At 40.3% G+C, this 24,607-nt stretch overlaps 1 protein-coding gene and 1 non-coding gene across 7 annotated transcripts in view; one reads left to right on the top strand and one right to left on the bottom strand.

Moving 5' to 3' along the window:
* Window positions 1-24,006, bottom strand: part of trim3b (tripartite motif containing 3b) — a 32,757-nt gene extending 8,751 nt beyond the window's left edge. Inside the window, exons 1-4 of one of the 6 annotated variants that reach the window (XM_044370334.1) lie at window positions 23,897-24,006; window positions 21,549-21,641; window positions 3,423-3,598; window positions 319-448 (exon numbers count right to left, since the gene is read on the bottom strand). In XM_044370334.1, the coding sequence (XP_044226269.1) occupies window positions 319-448; window positions 3,423-3,568 (276 nt within the window). In that variant the 5' untranslated portion in view covers window positions 3,569-3,598; window positions 21,549-21,641; window positions 23,897-24,006. Of the gene's footprint in view, window positions 1-318; window positions 449-3,422; window positions 3,599-6,689; window positions 6,827-7,089; window positions 7,399-18,262; window positions 18,452-21,548; window positions 21,642-23,896 lie in introns of those variants that run through there. The other 5 variants (XM_044370335.1, XM_044370333.1, XM_044370332.1 and 2 more) reach the window with 5 other exon arrangements.
* trnaw-cca lies at window positions 22,357-22,428 on the top strand. The gene has a single exon. It is a non-coding gene; the product is annotated as a tRNA-Trp (tRNA).
* Window positions 24,007-24,607: the final 601 nt, after the last annotated feature.

The raw sequence follows: 24,607 nt of genomic DNA, 5'->3' as shown, positions 1-24,607 counted from the left end.
AATAATTAAAAAAAACCAGTCCTAATCCTGAAAAAGCCCCTCAAAGAAGTGAAGACTGTCCAGAATGACCTCAGCCTGCAAAAATGTCTTCCCTTTTTTTAACAGTGGTTCTCACAAAAAACAACAGTACAGGAACACACACAAACACTCAGTAGTATTGGCTGTACTTGTTTTTAATATCATTTGCTTTGTTTAACTCATAATTGGTTTCATTTGTGTTTTTGTGCTTCGTTCCATGTAATATGCTTGAAAATCAGGTTTCATAAAGGACTTGAATCTGACCTAAGTTTAAGGAAAAGGGGGGATTAAAAGTCAGACCTCCATGAGATTAGTGATGAAGAAGTTGTTCTGTAGAGCACAAACTCCTTTCTCTGGCAGGATGGACGTCTGGCGACACACTGGACACGAGAGCGTCAGAGACTCTGGGGGAATGTAGTTCTGGAGACAACTAGAGGGAGGGAGTCAGAGAAAGAGTTAGAGAACAAAACCTACCTGAGCCACTGTTTTGCAAATGCTCCGTGCATAATTATTAGTCACGTTCAATTTACCAATACGGCAGAGAGAGAAGGAGAGGAAGGCACTAGAGAGAGCTGTCACCTTATGACCGTAATTGAGAGACGGTGTCTAAATAGTGCTCTCCTGTCACAACAAATTGGGTGAAAGTGTGAATCCGAGTCAATAAACAGAAGCCACAGCCTCAGGAGAAAACTCACACACGTTCTCTTCGAATAAGAGTCTCTGGCAAACCGATCTGCCAAGCAGAGATGCAAAGATGATTTTGGAAGAGTAAATGTGAGTATATTGTATGTATGATTATGATGCTGCATGTTTGTGAGTGCATGTTTTGGAATATGAGGATGTTGTACAGGTGTTTGCGCTTCGGAGGCAATCTATTTGACATTAGACACCTTCAAGCCAAAACCAAACCAACAGTAAGTAAAACTCGGCTGCAGATTGCATCGCACTCCTGGCTTACACACTGGCTGCCATCCAGAATGTGATGTATGACTTTATTTCTTTGGCATCTTTGGTTGTGATTACTAAATCTGTGGTTAATGCTGCAAGAAACCTTGGGGTGGTGTCAAGGTTAAGTCTCTGTTGTTGCACACCGGGATGTCTGGCAGCTTCTTGGGCTGAATGCTAACACCATCATGTTTAATGACACCACAAAGGCTTGTATCAACCCAGCTTCCTCTGCCGGCGGTAAACTGCAGCCGTGAGCTTTTGAGAACAACAGAGAGCTTTAACAAAAATCTCCATCTACCCACCGCTCTGTCAACACTGCTGTAACAACTGCTGTTGCTCTGTCGGGCACGCAGCTGTCAGGCTCAAGCAGGTATGAGGTGAAAAGGCCTGTGATAAGGCTAATGATTATTCTCATTGTCAATTAATCTGTAGATTTGCTATTACTCGGATGGTTGATTTATAAAATGTCAGAAAGTAGTGAAAGAATAATACTACATGTATATACTAATCCTACAAAAAGCCCAATGTACTTCATTAGCAATAATATCAGCAGCAATTATAAAGCAACAAGTCATCCCTTTTGAGAAGCTGGAAGCGGCAAATTACTTTGACGGTTAATTAATTAACAACAATTGCCTAATTAATTCATTGACTCATTGTTTGTAGTAGTGCCACACTCATCCTTGTTAAGTAAAATCCTACAATCATGAGGACGAGTACAAGTATATGCCACTATTTAAAGTGGAAATAGACAACTTTTCAATTGGATTCAGAGGTTGGCGTCTGGGTTACAAGAAAACATTAGTAGAAAAAGTGTTTGAGTTTGTTCATTCATTTAGTCTATAATGGAGACATGAAAGCAGACGGAAATTCTTTCTTTGTGTGTTGAGAAAAGTGAACTGAGTTGGTAGCATGTTTACGTTTTTACAAAATGAAAGAAACTGCGCAACGGAGACAGTGATAACATATTCTCTGTCCATTGGTTTTCATATGAAGTAGATCAGCCAACCTGACTGGATACTGTAGGGCTGGTAGCTTAGCTAACTGATTTCTGGAGGGCTTTCTCCCTGTTAGCTACGGTAGCTAACAGGGAGAAAGCCCTCTAGAAATCAAAAGACAAGTTTATTCAGGTAGTATAATCAATGCAACTAAAACGTTGGGTGTCATCAGATTTGCCTGTTCAATATTTCACATTTATCATATAGCAATAAGACAATAGAAAGAGGTTGGCCACCTAAAGCACTAGCCTCTTCCTCTTTTGGTTGCACAATGGTTGACACACTTCCTTTGAGCCGTAAATTTATTTTCCCGGGAGCCAGTGGTATAGCCATTACACTGTGCAATCAACATTTACTTCATAATGACAAGTTAAAGCAAAAAGTTTTCTATTTCCATTTTAAGAAAGATGTCATTATATTGTCATCATTTGAAACAATAGCATGGCCCATGGCAAACTTATGATCCTGATCTCTGAATAGTGAGTGTGCAATTATAATATTAAGAAGCACTCTTAGTTTACAGATAATCACAGGAAAAGGAAAAAGGGAGCAAAATTAAAAGAGATACAACACTATACAAAACTGAGTAGGCCCAGCAGGGGTTTCCTAATTTCTGTTTTCCAGCTCAGCCCTAAGATTCATAAAACTACATCAACCCATCCAGTGTTAAAACATCTGTCTGGCAACTTCATGTATGGCTCCAGACAAAAATCTGTTCACCTCAGCAGGGCTCCAGATCACATGCTACCCAGTTAAACCTGGGATTAAACTTGCCCTCTGGTGGGGAAATGCCCCTCACAGTGCATGGAAAAAGGATTTATCTGATTGTACTCAAACCTACTCCATAAATATTTGTTTGATTATAAGTTTAGAAGTAAACCAGCTTGAAACACAATCCTGATTATCCTCTGTAGCCTACCTAACAACATACTCGCCTCTTCATTCTCCCACCCTGAACCGCAAGCTTTCCAAAATCCTCATATGCTCGGGCTCGGTACAAAAAAGGCCACAGTAAGTATTGCCTGAGGGCTTGTCTTCTGTCTGAGGAACTGTAGGTTGAGGCGTTGTAATTGTGTCTCCCAACAATGAGCCCTTTCTCAGACTGCGGTCACTGATGGTCCCTGATGCTAAGGAATGCACTTATCCCAGTGGAGTTGGTGAGGAGAAGTGCTCTGTGCTGTTTAATTGAGGGTAGGGATTTGCAAAAGATGAGGTTCCTCTATTAAGGGACATGTAAATATACAAGAATCCTTCACTAATAGGTTGTGAGTGGCACAGAAATAGCTTCCACCTTCTTTGCATGGTTATTTATGGCCAGAAAAAGCTACACGTAGCAGACGGTGCAAGCAGGTGTGAGAGCAAAGACTTGGGTTTGTGTCAGGTTTAGCTTGGGGGAAGTGTAGGTAATTAGGGATTTTGCCAGTTGTCATTGAAACAGAAAGCACAAATGTTAGTTACCTTTCACAGAAGGTGTGAAGACAGGGCAGCACCTTGGGATTGCGGTAGTGATCCAGACAGATGCTGCAGACCAGAAACTGCTTGTCTATCTGACGCACCACAGGGCTGGTGCTCCCAGCCTCACGCTTTGCCATGGCAGAGGACATTCAAAGCCACGGACTACGACAGCAGTTAACCTGAAGAGAGACAGCAAATGAATACATTAATATGCAGTATGTCTTTTCAAACTTTCACTTCCAGACTCAGCTTTTCTACTGAGTGTCAGTTTCAGGGCCACAAATGCTAAGCAAACTTCCCACAAGAGGTACCAGGAACTGAAGTTAACAAAACTGTTTAATTCCACGATTAGCACAAAAACGTGTCCATTGTTATAGCGCTATATCTAGGTTAATACCAGACAAATGCCAGCTGAAAGAGAACTGTGTAGAAATACTGTAGAGGTATGCATCAGTCCTGAGGGTACAGACAGCAGCAGATGTAGACAAACCAGTACGACCATGTGCCTGACCTTTGGATAACAGCTCAGTTAACACCAAAGCAGGGAAATAAAAAGAACAAAAGGCTTTGTGACTAAACAATAAGTATGGTCACAAATCCACAATAATGCTTTGAAACAAGCTGGCCACACAGGTACGTAAAAACATGCTAAAAATACACACTGCTGATTCACATCACCTGTTGTGACAGTTACACCCACACATGAACCGCTTGAACCTGACATGTGCTTAACAAGGGATCATAACTGAAAATATTGGCCTGATGTAATAGCTGTATTTAGGTGTCGTGTAGCATAAATCTATGTGTTAGAAGAGCTGTTAGTCAGTTTGTTTGATAGGTGGTTACAATCTCTTTTGCTTCATTTGGATGACAAATCATGTTGCCTTTAACACAGATTTCAGGCAGTGTATGATATAGTTTTACATGTTTATTTAATGTTACAAATTATAGAATGCATACATACATTTAAATGACATATTATAATACATATATAATACAATAATGCATACATGTCAGTGACAGTTTGGAGAGGAAGCCTTACATAATCTCATCTATAATAGAAATACAGCTGTAAGGTATGGATATTCTGCCTAGCAACACAAACCAGTTCTGCCTCCAACATGGCCCACTTTCAGATTCATCAGTGCAAGCCCTAACGCATGTGGCAAAATAATTACAGTGGTATGTTAAAGATGCTACTGCAGCATGTTCTAATTGCTGTGCTCTTAGTGTGTATAAGGAGTGGTAGGATCGGGTGTTAGCAATGGAAAAAACATCCAGTTTGAATGACGATACATGCAATGTGCAATAATGAACTTTCTGTTGCGACCAAGATTATAGGAGATAATGTGTTTTTTTTGTTAGAAAACACTTTCACCTGACCTGACTTTGGCATTTGGCACATTTGATATACACTGTGCATGTGCCACTTTTTTATTTCTGTGTTGCTATCTGGATCAAGCAATGTAGTCCTGCCACATTTTCACAGTTGGCCAACACATGTATTATTCATGTTTCAGACACAGACATGCACTCATATGCTCATACAAACGCATGGATGAGCGAACAGCAGCACGTCTTTAAGACAAACCCGTCTGTCCTCAAGATATAGTTTTACACACTCAATGACAAGGACACATACACTCACGCATGCACAAAGATACACATGAACACGCTGATAATCATCATCCCCCCACCAGACTCGCCCCCCTGTCTGCACATCTGTCACTGCTGGATCTAATAGAAAACTCAATCCCCTATGTCCCATCTCTGCTCATGTCCTATTGTCAGTTGTTGCCCACTGCGTACCGCACACACACACGCACACACACACACATATACACACACACAGACACACTCAGATTGGGTAAGAGCCAGGCAGTATCTTTCCAGTCTTGCAAAGAGGATCCAATGACACACAGTCTCTAGACTGGGAGGGTAAAGGTCACTTCTTAGGCTGTCAACCATGAGAAAGACATGCCACATCCACACTCTGTTTAGGGACAAGCAGGGTGGCTGACGGAAATTATTAGCGATAAGTAGCTTATGTTTTGTACTAATCTAAATATGCATTGTTCACTGTAAATCCTGGGCTTGAAATTGGCACTTCAAGAGTATCCAGTTGTCTCTATTGGATCCTGATGGAGAGAAGCTTGAACTCTCAAAAAAAAATTTAGAATTAAGGATAAAGGATAAAGGATTAACTACAGGATGTTCTGTATACTTCAGTGCTGTGTACAGTTCTCACACGTCCCTGTCATTCTCTTTGTGAACTAGCACACACTGATACTAATATCGTCATTCTGTAATGATGTGTGTCTAAATTTAGACACACGTATTAGCGGGTAGATGAGGAAGCAATGACAGTGAAGCTAAAATAAGAGCAGGGGTCTTAGGACTGTGGCTGGTGTCGATTTGTTTATTCATTTTTTTTTTACATTTTAAGACATGTTTTTCTTGGGTGCATGGCAGTAGAAGAAGACTTTGAAGCATACTAAATCCCAATGAAGAATCTGTTCTCAAAACATTGGGATGAAAAAAAAAAGAGAGAAGCACAAATGCAAAATCCTTTTGCTTGGTGTCAGTCACAGAGAATGCAAATACCCAAACTTCTTTTAGATGATGCATGTATGTTGTGTGCTTCAGCTTTACTATCAAATTGATAGAAAAATGCATAAATGGTCCAACAACAGGCACACGTGACAGTCATGCATAGTTATATGAATTCAACAGACAGTGTTTGGTCATGGTTCCAACTTCATTCATGCCCACTTAAACCCCTAAGTAGGCCACCATGCTTAGTTTTGATACTCTAAAGTAACCATGACCGGTTATCTGACAGGCTTGGCCGCAAGTTGAGTGAAAAGTGAGTTAAGACGTGCAGATTCTGAATTTGGGCTCTGACTGTAGTTAGAGGCAGCAGGGTGGGATAAAGCCAAGCCTAGACAGGAGTGCAGTAAGCTTTAAAAAACATGATGTATGAGACGATACGTCCCAAAGAGAGCTGTCAACTGATACCATTAAAATGAAATGTGTTATAGTTCTCCTGGCCATTATACGCACAGAAATAACAGCAGTAATTTTCCTGGTGGCCTTGGTTAATTCTCCAAACTCTCAGGATTACAGTATTTGCAAGTGTAACTCATTGTGTGCGTGTAGGCAGCATGTTCGTGTGTGACAAAAAAGCTAACACTCTTGGAGTTAATGCACAAAGCGTCTATTCATTACTGGCTTCAGCGAATAAAAGAGTAACAGTTTTCTTTTTCTCACTCAGTGCTGAATCCTCTGCTGTCGCTTTACTGTACAATGTGATCCTCACAGCTCATGTGTATCTCTGATAACACACACGTGGAAATGAAGTGGGAAAAAAAGGGGCCCTACTGAAGGCAAGAGAGGAAATTAAATGTCTTCTTCCCAGTTCAACAGGAGGACAGGAAAACAGGAAAAGGGGCAGAGTTAACCAGGAAAGAGAATGAATATAGCAAAAGTACATCACCAACAAATATGTGTTGACAGCTTGGACAAACAAACACACTCACACGCTCCTCTCTGGTGACAGCTGAACTGATACTGTTAAGTCATACTTGCACACATGCATGTTCATGTGGACAAACACACACACACACACACACACACACACACACAGAAAGTTTACATAAAGACTACCTACTGTCAGTAGTGTGGAGTAGACCAGTCTAGAAGGCTTCATGGCAGCTCTGTGTTAAAGTCAGTGTAACACTGAAGAACCAGCACACGCCCTGACTCACACGTTCACGCCCACTTCCCCTCTCGTTTCTCCCCTCTCCACTACAAACCACTCTTCCTTTTCCCTTTTCCTCGTCTTGCTTTTCCTCTTTTCCAACACACACACTGGGAAAGTCTGAACAGGGATAACAACAGAGGGTGGGACTGTAAATTGAAAGTCCCTCCTACTGTCAGTGCTGTTTACAAGCATGAGCTGACTGGATTCCCTCCTACCGCTGCGCTCTGATTGGCTCTGAAACTTAAACTAGCAGGGAAGAGGGATTGCGTCATAGACCAACAATTCGTGCTGGCCAGAGGGAGCTGGAAGTAGAGATTGAAACAGACAAGAAGAAGAAGAAAAGTATAACTCAAGCAACAACAAGCAACATACTCCACATAAACTGTTAATCTGCTGCCTAATTATGTAATTTGTGAAATGTGATGCATGCTTAAAACTACAAAGATAAGAAGCAGGTTTGTTTCTTGAATGCAGCATGCTCCTAATAAGTGTCAGAAACAGCAGCAGAAGGGTGATGATCGTCTAAACAGTTGGATCATCTGGCCCCCAGTAATACTTATGAAGAAATACGTCATTACTTATCCAGCCAAGTACACACATGCTCACTCATACACACACATGCAGGGCAGCCAAACCAAACATATTATATAATTCGTGATGTCACCTTTAAAAAAAGACTTAAAATGAAAATTTGGAACATATGCCTCTCCTTCAAGCATTATAGTGTCAAATTACACATACGTGGGGATTAAGAAAGACCCATTTAATACCGAAAAGGGGATTACCATTTGGAATTTCAAGTAAAATATCTTGTCACAGGATCATTTTGCACCCAATCCTTTTTAATGTCATGTTCTCATGAAGTGGGCGAGAGTTTAATCTGGAGCAAAGAGGTGACAATTCCCTGACAAAAAACATCAGTCTACAGTTAATCTGCGGGGATTGAGTCCAGTCGTCTCTCCTCCCTCGCTTCGGGCTCTGCGTCCTCCATGCCCACGCGCACCTTTCAAAAATCACATCATCCCATAACTCACAGATCCAGACTGCTGTGGTGGGTGTAACAGGAAGTGCAGGATAAAAGGATGAAAATACCACTCAGAGAATAATACACCACTAGCTGTCCCCAGAGAATTTTATTGTTGATTCATCCATGTGTGGTCATGAAAACAAGTCAATCGCTTGCCGGACTGTGGTTACAAAATCTGATGCTTGTTGTTTTCAAGCAAAATCAACTCCCACAAATGTTTTGCCGCTGGATAAAACAATATAATAAGATGTCCTGTTTTCATGCTCCATGCGCAGTAAGTCATTATAAAGACATGAGCAATCCACCAAATGCTCCACTCCAGCGTGGGCAGCCTTTTGTAAACGACTGTTGTCATCCCCGCAGTGAGTGCTCGACAGCATTATTGGTTTACTGCTGCGCTTTCTGCTGAAACAACAGTTTTATAGATTTACATATATATGTGAATATACAACTCCTGTTATACCCCGGGAGGAAGATGAACCACCAGCTGTATCCACAATGAGTGGATACTACAGTAACTACAGTAGTACACCTAATGTAATGGAGTATGCACACAAAGAATTAAGATAATCAGGAAATTAAAAATAAATGTAATGAGTGTAGCATTTTTCTTAGAATTTGCCATTTTCTTCTAAATAAAATGATAAAAAGGCTCCAACTTAGTATGGTTAATATGATTAATATGATTATCTAAGCAGAAAGTTCATATAATACTTGACAATGAGCAGAACTTTAGTGCGTGCTAAATGTTAGTAAGTGCGAAATTACTGTTGAAAACAAACCCACATCAAGCTGCTCTTTCTGTGCCTGGTGCAATATCAACAGCCAAAAGAAACCGTTCTGCCCCGAGGTCAGAGTAAGAGGTGGAACAATAACAGTAATGATTGTAATAATAGTGATGTTCTCCAGGGAATCCAGCAAGAGAATCCACTCCCACTTCAGGTAGCAGAACATAATATTTACATGTTGATTTTTAGTGTAGACTAGTGTAGAAATCACACATAGTGACAAATAATGTGACTAGAAAGGTTCTCTGACGGTAAGAGAGCGTAACGAGGGTTGAGGGTGCTGCTGCCAATTGCTTGCAGCCAGTAATGTGACAATGCTTGGTGCGGCACACCTGATGCCTTGTTATTTTTTGTTTGATCTTGTGTTTTATGAGCTTTCTCCACAGGATGGAGTATCATCCTACCCTCTGCCTCCTGTGCTCTGAAACCTCGTGACTAGTGTGTTTAGAGAGAGTAAACTCAGAAAGATGCAGAAGAGGAGAAATAAAAGGAGAAAGGATGCAAGAACAAGATGAGAAAGAAAAGTGGTGAGGACTGTATATACAGTACACACACACACACACACACACACACACACACACACTGTTCTTGTGTAATAGAGCACTATCTCAAGATCCTGAGGCTACTGTAATGATGTCCATCTCTCTCTCTCTCTCTCTCTCTCTCTCTCTCTCTCTCTCTCTCTCTCACATACACACACACACACACACACACACACACACACACACACACACTTGCAAGCACACAGTCAGCTGTTTTAGTCTGAGTCATACTATAGCCCACCTCCCCCTTTCGTCCTTAGCTGCTCAAGTTATACCAATAGCATACACATACACACACACACACACACACACACACACACACACACACACACACACACACATACACACACACCTCACTCTGAGGGTTTTGAACCTTAAATTGGTTTTCATATATACAAAGTATAACAATGCACATCCACAGCTAATAGATGGCGTGTGTGGACCAGTGTGTGTAACCCTCATTAGTATGCTCAGCAAGCCTCCATTCTCCTGCACGGTCCAGTCTTAAGCCTCCACGTACATATACTTCTATATATAGAGCTATCAGTTCCCATCCCCTTCACACCACTGGCAGGCACGTGATCTGAGCTGCACACACACTGTAAAAAAACTGCAGGGATCCTCAGATGACCACCATGTAATGACTCAGTAATGCTGGAGAAAGGTCCACATGCTGAACAATTGTAAATGCATGAGCCTCTCCAACATATGAAAAACACACATTGCAGCTATAAGATTTATTTGTGCACGCTCTGATTCATTCATGTATGCTCACTGTACCATTGCCATCACATCCATAATCATCACGTAGAGCATCCTCTGTGGTACTGTGGTTGTTAATGGTTGCCAGTATGTGTGATTACATGCAAAGTTAATGACACAGGCATAACTATCAATTAAGTATGTGTTAAGGATATATAGTAATTATCAGCACATGTCCTAGATCCATTATTGAACTTCTGCTAGTCTATATAAATATGCAAACACATCATCAATGTACCATGCAGACACATACTAGGACTATATGCTAGAGAAAGAAAGGGGCTTGTTTTTGACAGCTCATAGTAAACACGCAGGTTCCTCTGTACACACATTTCACCGATTGATTGATAGGTTGAAAGGAAAATACTGACGCTTCCTTTCAAACGCTGTGGCAGCTGCCCAGCTGTCTTTACACCGCAGGTAGCCTCAGGGAAAGCAGGTGTGTGAGTGTAAATTGTGTGTGGGGTGCTCCACTTCACACAAATATCTTTTGCTTTACATCTATACACAACAGACCAGTGGAGGGAAAAGCATTCACATTCTTTGATAAGTTTACAGTATCACTATAGTGCAAAAAACTCAATTTCATATAAGTGCATAATTTTCCAAAGTCCCCAAACTTATGTCACTTATTTTACATTTGTTTTATTGTTATATGTCTGCATCTTGTAGAGGAAAATTACATCTTACACAACATGATCATAGCCTGAATCTAAAAGAAGTTTTACTCCAGATACTGAAGTGCTACTGAGTTTAAACTTAAACAACACCAGTGTAAAGATGTACAAACATCCCCCTGCAATGAGTAAAGGTGTGTCACAAAATGGAAATAATTGAGTCAAGTACTTAGATTTCGATTCCTTACACCTCTGAAATAAACCACAAACAAAATTTGTTTGTGTGACTGCCACAGTCATAAAACCGTTTCTCATTTTATCATTTTATCTTTCCTTAAATTCACACACTTCATTAAGACATTCTTGAAATGAGTAATATCAAGGCAGACCAGCAACTCAACTCCAATGAGCCTTGTGAAATAGATACATGAGCAGCTCAGATAGGGATATACAGGCTCCTTCACATCTCCCAGAGGACACCATGCAGAGCCAGTTTGTACACAATCTCACACTGTTGAACTCCTGTATCAGTTAAACTCTGGAAAGAAGGCCATCTCTTTCCATTATAAACTGAATTACAGATATATTGAACAAACCCACTTGACACTGACATTCATTATCCTTGCATTGATTTTGCACTCAACAGAACTTGCATGGCCAGTTAAAGCCTGTAAAACAACAGTATAAGAAATAGACAGATCATAATCCACATTTATAAGTACATATTCCATTGTTTTTAAAGTTATACAAAGGGAATATTACATGACGCACGGCTTCTTCATCCTCTTTCTTATTCTACACAACCCTCTGTGCCTCTCCCAGCAGAAAGAATTACTTCAGTGAAAGAGGAGCATGTGCCACAGGGTAGAGAAGCTGATCCTGAAATAATTTGTTTCTTTAAATAACTGAGGGAATAGACGCTCTGAGCTAAACATATATTAACATAAACAGCAAATTCCATGACACACGGCGTAACCGAACCAGACCACAGCAGCGCTTCAAAGAGGCTGAAGACCTTCCATGTCATTGTGTGAGTGTTTATCTATCCATGCACATAGGAAGTTTAGATGTTCGTCATCATCTCAGCCCTTTTAGAAAAAGGTCAAACATTTGTTTTATGTAAGAGCCAAATATCCAGAAAACAAGCCCACCAATCACAATAAAAGAATCACATTTAGCCGTAGCAACTGTGCAACACACACACACACACACACACACCCCAACATCAAACAGGATAGAGGATGTCAGAGATCAAATACATTCATTATGTAATATGACATGGTGTTTTTGTTTTCCTCTCTTCTCTTACTCCCTTTGTCTCTGCTTATAAGGAGCATAACCGCTCGCCTCAGTGTGTGCGTGCTCATTTTAAACGGAAGTAATGAAAAAATCCCGTCAATGAATCGTAAATGTGCATTACGACTCGGGTTCCTAACAGGGTGGAAATTCATTTACTTATGGGGATTAGAAATTCCATCATTTGTTTGTCATGCTGATAGGTCGGCGGATTTATGACTTGCGCGTCTGTCAACATCTGCACATGAACCAGCACTGTGGCCTACACCATACACTAGCATACAGCGAGTGGACAAAATACTGTAACAGACAACCCTTAAAATATAATGCAATGACCATATAGAGTCGTATCGACACCTTTCCGACACATTCTCCACACAAACTAAACATTACAGGCTTCACAAAGGTGGTGTCTTTGCAGGACTGTACTGTCTAAAATCGTACACTGACCACACATTTGTGATGCCAAATCTGCTTGTAACACCAGATGGTAGAAAAACAGGGAAGCCTGTCTGCTGACTGACACGTAACAACACACACGTTTATCACTTATGAGCTTCTGGCAAGGATGATGTAGTGGATGACAAATGTCGAGGAGTGGTACTTTCTCTTCACTGTCCGCACACGACGGGACTGACTGACATAAGCACAGCTAAATTTATCAGCCTGCCTGATCTGAGCCAAGCTGGGCAGGAATGTGTCACAGGAACCGCCTGTGTCAACATATTAACACACGGCTCACACTCCAGCACGCAAGCACACATGAACACGCACAGACACACAGGTGTATACGACTCTGATAACACATCAGAACCACAGAAGCATGCCAATGGGGGAAAAAAAAAGAATAGACAAACAACAAATCAGGATTCCCCCCCACATACACACACTGATTTAGTTAGAGGGCTTCAAATATCAAACCTGCTGATTGTCTCTCTTGCCTAAATGCACTTACAGCATGGTGACAGGATGTATTTTTGTTTTTTATTTACAGATATTTGATAAAAGCTGATTACAAGTGATTTTAGCTTGAATTTGATCCCAGAGTGCCATTCAGTCTTTCAGTCACTAAATGCTGTCATACATCATCACTAATCCACAGAAAATGGCTAAGTTGTATCTTTACACCTAGGGTCAGGATAACCTTATTTGCTCTGTGTGTTTCTAAATACATTGCATTCATGTTGTGCTGTAGCCTTTAACACACTACTACATTAGGTTTGCGTGTAAACAACATATCAAGAATGCAGATGGACAGTGGAGAAGTGGATTATGTGGTAGGTTGACAAGTTTTTATGGACACTTTTTGACGCTATCATCACAGTCTTGAATTTCTGTACAATAAGATGTTATACAGTTGGAGGAATTCTGTTAAATGGTTATTATTTTTTCATACTAACAGACTCAGAAAAACTAAGTGAAAATGCTGATATCCTATATGTGGGAGAGTGTGTGTCCTTCAAGTATTAATGATTGTGAACACAGGAACATTTTGTATTGTTTTACAGTAATAGAGGGGCAAGTGTACCTAATCTATTCTCCTGTTTTACGTATCAGAATAATAACTTTACTTCTCCACTGCCACAGACAGTGAAATGCCAGTGCAATACAATATCATTTGGCATGCTGAATATCTTCCTCTGTGGACCTTTAGATCATAGCCTAAAATAAACTAAAGCATCAATACATGAATCTCTGTATTACCATACTGTAAAGGTCAGAAAGTTGGAAGGAAAACAGACTGTTGTCTCCCTGATCGAGGGATATGCAAACTGCTCATCACTTGAATTTGAATTTCTCTGAAATATATAACACTAATGTGAAAAATGACATGAAAAGAGCTCAATGGCTCAAGTTAAAATAAGGAAGAATATGCCCTATACCGTACAATAACCTGAGCTCACAAGGTTGCATATGAAATAATGTTGTATCTAACAATAAACTTGTAGTGCTTTACAGAGATTTATAGCTTTTGTAACCATAGAATCTGTCTGCAAAATAATCTCTCTCATGGGACGATAAAGTGTTTAACTGTATTTAGAAATGGACTACACTAAGTAAAACAAGAGTGTTTAATATACATGTTTAATGCTCTTTTCATTTGCTAAAGGGGTTGATAATGTCATATGAAATGCTCAAGAAATGGCACAATATGGTCAGTGCTATTACTGAGCCTCCCTGAGGGATCTGTCTAAATATATCCAACATGACATGACTGCATCTCTCGGCTCAGTCACTAAGCTTTCACCACATGGTCCCCCCTCACACACAATACAAAGTAAATATGGTTGAATATGCTTTGGAAAACTTGAAAGCCAACAGCCGAAGCACAGATATGCACTCACATATTTAGTCTGCACATAAATACTGTAGACACATGCTCATCTAAGCACTATACATACACACATACACATTCACTTCATAACCAAACTAGGGTTAAGACTCCATGAGTGATATTGCTGTCAGACAGCAACTGTGCCTGCAGAATCTGTTATGATCAGCCAGTCAGTGGAGTTTAAATCTTCAACTTTGACGTCACATTGCTAAAGAAAGCAATTCTTTGTGCACCTAAGTAAAGCATAAGATGCACATAGAACATTTTAAAAAACATAAAAGGTATATGTACTACAGCTTGTGATATAAAATACAATGCTCATCATTGCCAATGCCCATCACTTTTTAGCAGTGTGGCTCTATGTGTGGCAATGTCTTTGATCCAGACAACTATTGGATGGATCGCCATGCAATTTTGTACAGATGTCCAGAATCCTACTGACTTTGTTGATGGTCTGACCTTTCATCTAGTGCTACCAGCAGGTCAAAGTTTACGTCTATCTAATGGAATATGTCAGCATCGAGATGGATTGCCAGAAAATTTGTACAGACATTCATTGTTCTCAGACAATGAAGCCTACAGCCTTCTGTGATCCCCTGACATTTAATATACTGTTGCACCACCAACGGTTTTAGTCAGATGTCTCAACAACTATTGCCATGAAAATTTTTAGAGACATTTCCCATCACGACTGTAATAACTTTGGTGATCTCCTGGCTTTTCCTCTAGTGCATCATCAAGTGAAAAATTTCTATTTGTCCAATGCTTTGGTTTATGACCAATACCTGCAAAACTAATGAGTCAAAAAGACAGCATATTAATATGCTAAACTAAGATGATGACATGGTAAAGATTACACCTGCTAAATATCAGCATGTTAGCATTGCCATTATGAGCATGCTGACGTTAGCATTTAGCTCAAAGCAGCGCTGTGCCTAAGTAGAGCCTCACAGAGCTGCTAGAGTGGCTGCTGGCTTGTTATATGGAGAATTCATCATCAGCTGGCACAACAGTTTGATAAAATAAATGAGATTCTCACTTCATTAAACTTTGCCCTTGGATCCCTCAGTCTTCATTCAGAGAGGATAAACTCAAACTCTCCATACAGTACAGAGGATGGGGAGGGCACTTTAGAATGGTTCAAGTCAGACAGTTAAACACAACAATCTTATTGGCCACTTTATTTTAGGCATCTACAAATTTCCAGACCAAGTAATATCTTGTAATATTCATTACAGGAGATTCCTTTGACACTCAGCATTGCATTCTGTATGGCAAAGTTGGTTGGTCCTAGCTGGCACAGAGGCATGATAAACACTTGTATCTTTTCATCAATAAATCCCTTATTGGACATTCACCACCCTAAATATCATCTGTGCTGGACCACAGGACCCTACCAAACCTGCTCTACTAACTGTCTTATGCTTTAAGTCCCACAGGTTTATTCTGAACTTTGAAAATGTACCTTTAGTTTTTGTGCACCAAACACATGGAGTTATCTTCCACACATCCTCAAGATCGACACTCTCACTACCCCTGGACAATTCAAGACGATGATCTCAGACTATTTCACTTCAGTGTGCAACTGTTTTCACTGAGTATCTTTGACTTGTTCAACTCTGCAGTATCTCCACATCATTGCAAATGAGGGAAACCTCATTGATTTTCAAGGCTTAAATAAAGGTTTTGAATTGAATATAAAAGTCATTAAAGCTATATTATATGAACCATCACAGCTTTTACTGCAGAGGGTAACCACAATTAACCTGACCAGACTCTTGGAGAATTCCCAGCTGAACCTGTTACATCTTTCAAAGGGACTGAAAGGGGCTTTTGCACATCACTTAAAGACTATCTCCTCTTCAGATTTCATGAAGTCAAAACTTAGAATCAATGACTTTGAGCTGTATTTATTTGATACTGTGTAGTGTACAAAGTACAACTTGTCATGAAGGCCTTCACCTCACTGATGGATTCATATCAAAGCAGCATAAAAACATTTAGACTGGCACAAACATTTGCCTGATTGTGCAGAGAGGAGAAAACTTGTTGCGGTTACCCATAGCAACACGATTATCTTAGAGCTGATCAAGTCTGCAAGGATGATGTTGAATACAGCACATCTTCACATACAGACACTCACTAACACACACACACGCACAGACACACACATACACACACACACACACACACAGGTTACAACTGTCATAAAGGATAACCAATGCTGATATAATGTCATTTATCATGGTGCTGCTAGATGCCACTATTTTAAAGGCCAAATAAAGTAAATTCATTCATTCAATACACAGTATAAGTGCGTATCAAATGTCATAAAAATGTTGGCATGTTTGGAAACCCTTGTCACACTGTTAGTGGATACCTGCTTCAGCATGTGCATCAGGTGAACCCTGATAATTCAAGCATAGCAACAGCTCCCTGACAATGACAACACTGACCTATTCACAGAAACAAATTCAGTGTTTTTGAGAGTTATGACACAAATGGGGCAGAAAAGCCAGAAGTTACAGTATTGGCAACCATTCAGTGAATCATTCCGCATGTTTTCACCGTTAGGTTTACATCACTCCTCCCCTGACTCTCACCCCTCCCGTGCAGCTCCGGTGACATTCCTCCCATGCCAGCTGGACATTCCAGTCTCCACTTCCCCCACAGCGACCAGAGGTGCCCCTGGATCACTATTTCAACCTTTTTAAAAATGTCCCTTGTACAAAATCCCAGCCTTTCTGCACTTGACCAGATAAAACACATATATGTACAAGAGCACACACCTCTACTGTATTTGTCCACTGATTCTCTCAATGTCTTGTGGAGTTCTGTTCAAAGCATATGCTTGAGGACAAAGTAAGGATCTGCTCACAACATCATTAACTGTATCTTGGTAGATTATAGCATAAGAGAGAATAACTGGTAAAAGATGGAGTGTAAACCTCCAGAAACCAATTTGTAGTGACGATGGGCAAAGATGAACTTTTCAGCAACTTAGAAAAAACAATCTTGTATTAAGCTTGATGTCAATTACTGTCTGAAGAGTTCTGAAAGGTTTTTGTGTGACTGACAACTTGTGGAAATTGTCCATTGAATATGATGTGAACTGCAGTGAATTATATCAAAATAATGGAAGCTGAGCGAAAAAAAGTGCTTTCTGAAAAAAATCTAAATTTTTGTTTCATGTTGAAATTTCTGCAATGAAATAAGCTCTGAAATGCAAAAAGAAAAGAAAATGGAATTAAGAGAACATGCTGTATCAAGCAATAAATTATCATTTGAACTGTTCCTCAGTCTGCAATATCATAATACTGTATAACAATACCACCCTTCCAGTACATAACTGCACCCCATCTCTCCACTCAGTGAAGTCAGCCTCACAGAGGGTATCTCACATGCACAAGCAGGAAATATTTTCAGGTTATGTTGCACAGTGAATAACCGTCACATGCCAGCAAATGGCCTGCAGCACTATTTTGCATACAGACAGCATAGAGTGTATGCATCTACCAGAGGGAGGGAGGAGAAACAAGAGAGGAGGATGAGGTGGAGAGATGAAGACATGAGAGGAGGAAAGGCTTGCAACCCTTTACCAAAGGGAGAAGGGTGTGGGATGGAAATAGTGGAGGATGAAGAAAGGGCTCGCAGCGGGGACGGCATGAAAGAGCAAGGATGAGAGCAAGTGTAAGAGAAAGAGATTTACTTACACCAGGTTGCTGACAGATAAGAGAGAGGTACAAGGAAGTTTCAGCGCACTCTCCTCCAGAGGGAGCGATATCCGTCCACAAAACCTGACATCGCCAAAGCAAAAAGCACCTCACACAGAGAGGGCGGCAGGCAGGAACAGGGCGTGTGTGTGTGTGTATGTGTGTGTGATCGTGATCTGGCTTTAAACGCATGTATGTGTGTGCTAGCAGGAGGGAAAGCGACTGAGAGAGAGAGAGAGAGAGAGAGAGAGAGAGAGAGAGAGAGAGAGAGAGAGAGAGAGAGAGAGAGAGAGAGGCTCATAGGAGGCAAGAGACACAGAGAGATTGTACAAGCTCACTGGCTGGTGTGAAAATGGGAGGGGGCTGGATTGGCCAATAGTGTAAGGGATGAGCAGAGTGAAGGGGAGATGGCAACAAAGAGATTTTTCAGTTCCTGCCCTTACTCTCCCTTACCTCTCCTGTCTCTCATTTTTGTGATTGCATGTGTAAGGAGACTGAGAAAGGCCCAGACTATTAAACACAAAACTGGCATTGCTTTATATGAGAGAATCAGTCAGTGCAGATAAACAGAGAAGGCAACCAGTCATACAGAGTGTAGGTGCAGGGTAGCTGATGGGAGGAACTGGAGAGATAAATGAGTAAATCCTACTGGGAACTCTGATAAATGATGGCTGGACAGAGTGATAAATGTAGAGCTCATCTTCAAAGAGACATGCAGTGGCTGCTGCAGTGGTATAAAAAGAGAGAGACAGAGAGAAAGTGAGAGACTGACAGTAAAACGGAGTAATTGAATTGAATGTAAACAGGTGTTTAAGGAGACAGGGTTCAGGTTCTTCTCTGTGATATTCAGTGATGTTTGTGTCTATCATTTAAAACTGGGGTCAGTTGAGATAATACACTCGCAAAGCGGAAATACACAGTAACATGTAGTGACATATATAGATTGTGGGTTTGAAGGATGTGTGTGTGTGTGAGAGAGAGAGAGAGGGAGAGAGACAGTGTATGCGTGTGCCTGTAGATGCACAGTGGATGCATTAGCACTGTCCTCCTTGTGTGTGGAGTGCCTGTGTGCATGCGCATGGGGGTGGGGACCAAACCATCTTCCCAGGATTTTGCTGCGGGAGCACCATGTTGCCATGGAGACTGCATCCAGTGCAGCAGAACACACAGATGGCTCTCTCTCTCTCTCTCTGAAACAGTCCAGTTACCTTCTCATCCCTGACCTGCAAATCATAAAAGCCTCATAAAAGTCTCTGAGCAGATTTAGAAAACCCTCCAGGTACAGACACGCTTTTGACTCAGCATGCAGACAAACCATTTTTTGACAGAGGAGAATAGGTCTATTCATCTTATGTCTTTTTAAGAAACTGCATTAGAAATACTGCAAGATGATTCATCACCAAAAACATTCATCTGGTATACAGTATATACATACAGTATATAATGCATCAAATGTATCAATACAGCCATTAGGTGAAAAACCTCTATTGTATTAAAGGCACATTGCACTATTGGTGGAACATGCTCCTTCATTGCATTTACATAGTGGACATTTGAATGCAGACCGTGTGGAAACTATTATAATGTGATGGCTGAAGCAGAAGGGGCAATGTAAACAAACTGTGAGCCTTTAATCAATATCTCTATACTATACCGGTGGCATTTTATCATTTTCCAAAGTCAAGTTCAAGTTCTCAGACTGACTGTCTAACTTCCAGGCTGACATTACTGTCAGTTCATGCCATTATGTTATGAAGATCAATATGCAGAGATTTGAAATTTGCCAAAGATTAAGGAATCCATCACAGTGAACATTCAGCCCAGTTATTTGACAACATTTAAAACGAGGATTTGAGAATTAGCTGTCTGTCATTGCATTCATTCATCTTTTTGGCCAAAAATGTTAAATTGGAAGGCAAATAGTAGCTTCTTGCATAAAGAGTTTTACTGTGAATTGACATTTAAAAATCATATAGAGTACATACTAACTGTGATGTTTTACTTGTGTCAAGGAAGTCTATAGTAGTCCATTTTCATTCTGATATGAATGTAAAACAGCGGGGATCTGGGAGGGAATGTGTATAAAAATGTCTGGAATGCTTTTGGTCAATGGTCAACAGAAATGTGAAGTATATAAAACCACTGACATGGTCCTTTAACTAGAGATGTTCCAGTCTTCATGTTCAGAAACAAAAACTCATTACTTACTATAAGTTAATTTCTGTTTTTTAAGTGTACAGTAAAAAGTTGTAATGACATGCAACCACTCAACTACAGTGGTAGTAGCAGCTTTCTGTCTTTCATTAGCTGTACTACTTTAGAACAGACCTTCAACTAACTGGAAGATCATGTTTTAGATACTAAAATCAGGCTAAACCCTTGTGATTGTGAATGTGTCAGATGGGTATTAGTTGTGGGAGAGCAGCCTGAGAATCAAGCAGTAATGGAGCTGTGGCTGCTGCAGCAGAGAGGCATGTGGGGGAGGCTGTATAAACTGGATGTAATAGATGTCTTATTCTGTTTCTAGACAACAAGGAGTAGGAATTGTGGCTCGTTTAAACATTTCAGCTTTTTTTGTGTGGCTGAGTCAAGACCAGTAACAAAACAAGTGCTAACTGACAGGCACACACATCTTCCATCTTTTGCTTCCAAGCACCTCAAACAATTGACTTAACCAAACCCACAGATAGAAGACTACAAACATTACAGTCTGACGCCTCTGAATCCACTGAGGCGTTGTCTAAGAGATGCAAAAAGGACATGCAAAAATCAAACTACACCTCTTGCTTCCTTCAATCTCTCTGGCCAGATACAATTTGCTAAATATGTGAAACAAGAGAATGGAAATCTGGCTTTGATGTGATAAAAACTGTGAAATGAAAACAGCTGGATGACATAAATATGACATAAATATTGACAGCATTGCTATCATACAGTACGTTCACCTTGCTGGCAACACTGTGACATTTACCCAGCTAATCGATGTTCCCTGCGCTGCTCTAACTCCCTGACGTTTAAGCCCATCACAGCATGTATCCTAATCAGAGCGGCTACAGCTAGAGCAGGAAGGACGTTAATATCAGCACTGAACAACCCTATTTTAAGACTGACTGACGAATGATGTTTTATGTAAACTGGACAAAACATACCCTATAACTGTAAGCAAATGATTATTGTAGCAGTTATGGAAGGCACTCAGTTTCAACTCGGTGATATTACATTTCTATATGAATATGTAAGCAAAATGTGTGCAAACCAAAGCTTTTACAGTGGAGTGTGCACTTACTCATCCATTTTGTACAAGACAGGCTGGTCACTGATGAAGGTTAGAAGGTAAGTGTCCTAGATTCTCCAGATGCTGCTCTTCTTTCCTAAACAGCTGGGATTAACAGACAAAGGAGGGCAAACCTGAAACATCAGAATTATAAACACATTTAGCACATGCATTTACAAAGTTTTTTTTCACATTATCACAGATTACATCCAGTTCCTTTTACACTAAGGGAACCATCAAGTGGACACAGAAAACATGCATTCTTCTATAAATTGCATTACTTTAGTCCAAATTGAGGAACATATTATATATTAACTGTTAGAGGAGCAGCTATCAGTTTGTGGAGGGCCTTCATAGCTTTGTGCTGTATGCAAAAGCAAGAATTAAGAAAAAACTGTATGACACATGCAAATGCTGGAGGCCAAATCACAAACGAACTAATGATGAAATTGCACCATCTAGTGACTGACTGAGGACACACATCTACAGCACCCTAGCATTTTACTGGATGGAAACATAGGACACGTACACAGTAATATCATGCAGATAAAATGACAATTACTCGTGAAAATAAAAAAAAACTATCAGTAAAGCCGCATCTAATCGAATAACAGCCATGTGAAAAAAAGATCTAACATCTTTCTAACATATTTTAGATATCTTAGAAGCAGAGCAGTGCATTCTTTTGTTATATAGTTCGATAAATAATGTGCGCAAAAGTGTAGGATGGAGAATACAATACGTTTATACCAGTAACCAAAAAAAACATAGATTGGACTCATGATTTGTCACCCTTAGCAGAGAAACTTATAAAACAGCTGACCTCGTGGCGCAACGGTAGCGCGTCTGACTCCAGATCAGAAGGTTGCGTGTTCAAATCACGTCGGGGTCAATTCTTTGATACTTTCGCGTGTTAAATTAGCTGATACATACATTTGATAGTCCATCAATTGGTGGTGTACAGTTTGTCTACTTCCGTTGAAAGTTGCTGGAAAGGTACATGAGCGATTAACCATAAACATCCAAAAAAATCTCTCAAAAGTCATCGTAAACCCAGCAGTGAAACTATTTGAATATATTTTTTCCCCTTGTCCTCCAACCACAGACGATTCTTACTAAAAGATACATTAATACATTTTCCAAGTCTGTCTTAGTGGTCATATGGACATTGAAATATGTTTTACTTGCTGTAATCAATCGTCATGATCATACTGGACATTGAGAGATCCTCTCGTGTTTTCAAAGTGATTAGGGACGAAATCAGGAGTCCTTGTTTTTGTGCAGCTAATATGAGGCTACAGCTGTCTGAGTTAGACAAATCAAGTGGATAACTTTCCACGTCACAGTTTTTCTTAGTATGAAATTCCCTCCAGGACAGTGTTTCCCGGGACACTGTTTCCTTGTTGAGCATCACAGGAAGTATAGTTTAAAAACAAAGAGGGGATTTCGTACTAAAAAGACAACAACTTTGAGAGATAACGACTTGACTTGACTAATTTGGACGTTTGAAGCCTCAAACTTCAGATAAATGTTTAAATACATTTTTGCACAGAGGGAAGACTGCTGATTTTGTCCCCCTTCACTTACATTGCAAGCACATTAGGATGGGATCTTTTAACGGCCAGTATGAACAAGAGGAATAGTTACAGCAAGTAAAATCTCTCTCAGTGTTTATATGGTCACCTGACTATTGTTTTAAGACAGACTTGAAAAATTGTGAACCTATCCTTCAATTCAACAATTTCTATATACTTAACTCTTTATTATAGGTTTCACATGACCTTTTCCTTTAATCGTCACCTCAAACAAAGGTTTGGAAACCACTGTAAATCAAAAATATTAAGTCTCTCTTTTTCCAAGGCTTATGAGGCTTGAAAAGTATCTGACACAGTCTACCACAGATCAGTCACAAGTCCACGTCTTAGAACATATATATTTCCCCTCCAAAGGTGTATCACACAGAAGTGTACACTTAAATGGATTTCAGGGTGTCAGCTCAAAACCTAAAATGTGATTGAAGATACTGTTCCGGAAACACATCTCAGTGCATTGCGAGTGGATTCTTCATGGTCTTTCTTTCCAACCTCAAATCTAATTATAACACTTGTAAACAGCCTAATGCCCATAGCTGCTATGGTGGATTAGGTTTACAGCACATGCAACCAGCACAGTTGTGTGATCTTCTGTCACGTTACTAAAAAGCAGAGGACAGGACATTTTTGCAAGATAATTTGTTTCAGTGCTTTCAATTTATAGGTACGTGGAATAAAACAGATAAGAACATGGGAATATTTTACCTAGTGTATTTCATAGCTGAAGTGTTATAATGTGTTCTTGAAACATGTTCAATATTAATGTACCTTTTCAGTCGAGCTCCCACATTAAAAATGTTCAGGATTAGTCACCAAACAGGGTTTACTGTCTTCCTTTTCCTTTCGTCCTGTTGTCCTTCGTTCTTGCTCCTGTACGTTCCCCTTTTGTGTTTTCTGTGTCATTAAGATACTGGCTTCCTCTCCTCTCACATGCTCTTCTCTGCTTAAATGCCTCCACACAATACAACTTGCAAGTCTCCCTCCCCTCTCGTCCTTGGTCCAAGTTTCCCTCTACGCCACCTCCTTTCTCTTCTCTATTCATGCCTGTTTCTCATCTTTCATTGACACACACACACTTCGAACACACAGTTGATTAGCAGAGCCCTGGTGAGAGTGCAGCTTGGCGAGGACAACCGGTCACCTCTAGTCCTCAGGAGCTGACTCACATGAGATGGTCCTCAGCGGCACTCAACATGAGATCACAATGGTCTGATTGTACTCTGAAGCTCTCATTTTACATCAAACAGGTCAGTCGCTGCTGACATAGTACTCTGCTCCAAGTACCAGACTGTTATCTCTGCTTGTGTACAAGGCCATGGTTTGAGCTTTTGTTGGCCTAAAGATCTCCAACGATGAAGGAGAACTTGCATGAGAAAAGGAAGACTTCATTTTCATTGTCACAGAATAGTTCAATTCCTTAAAAACAAAAAAACCCTCTATTCTATTAATTTTGCCCCTTCATTTGAAATGCCAGGCGAC

The sequence above is a fragment of the Thunnus albacares genome, chromosome 13, assembly GCF_914725855.1.
Source record: "Thunnus albacares chromosome 13, fThuAlb1.1, whole genome shotgun sequence".
NCBI lineage: Eukaryota > Metazoa > Chordata > Actinopteri > Scombriformes > Scombridae > Thunnus > Thunnus albacares.
The sequence above is the reverse complement of the archived record's forward strand: the minus strand, read 5'-3'. Positions and strand labels throughout refer to the sequence as shown.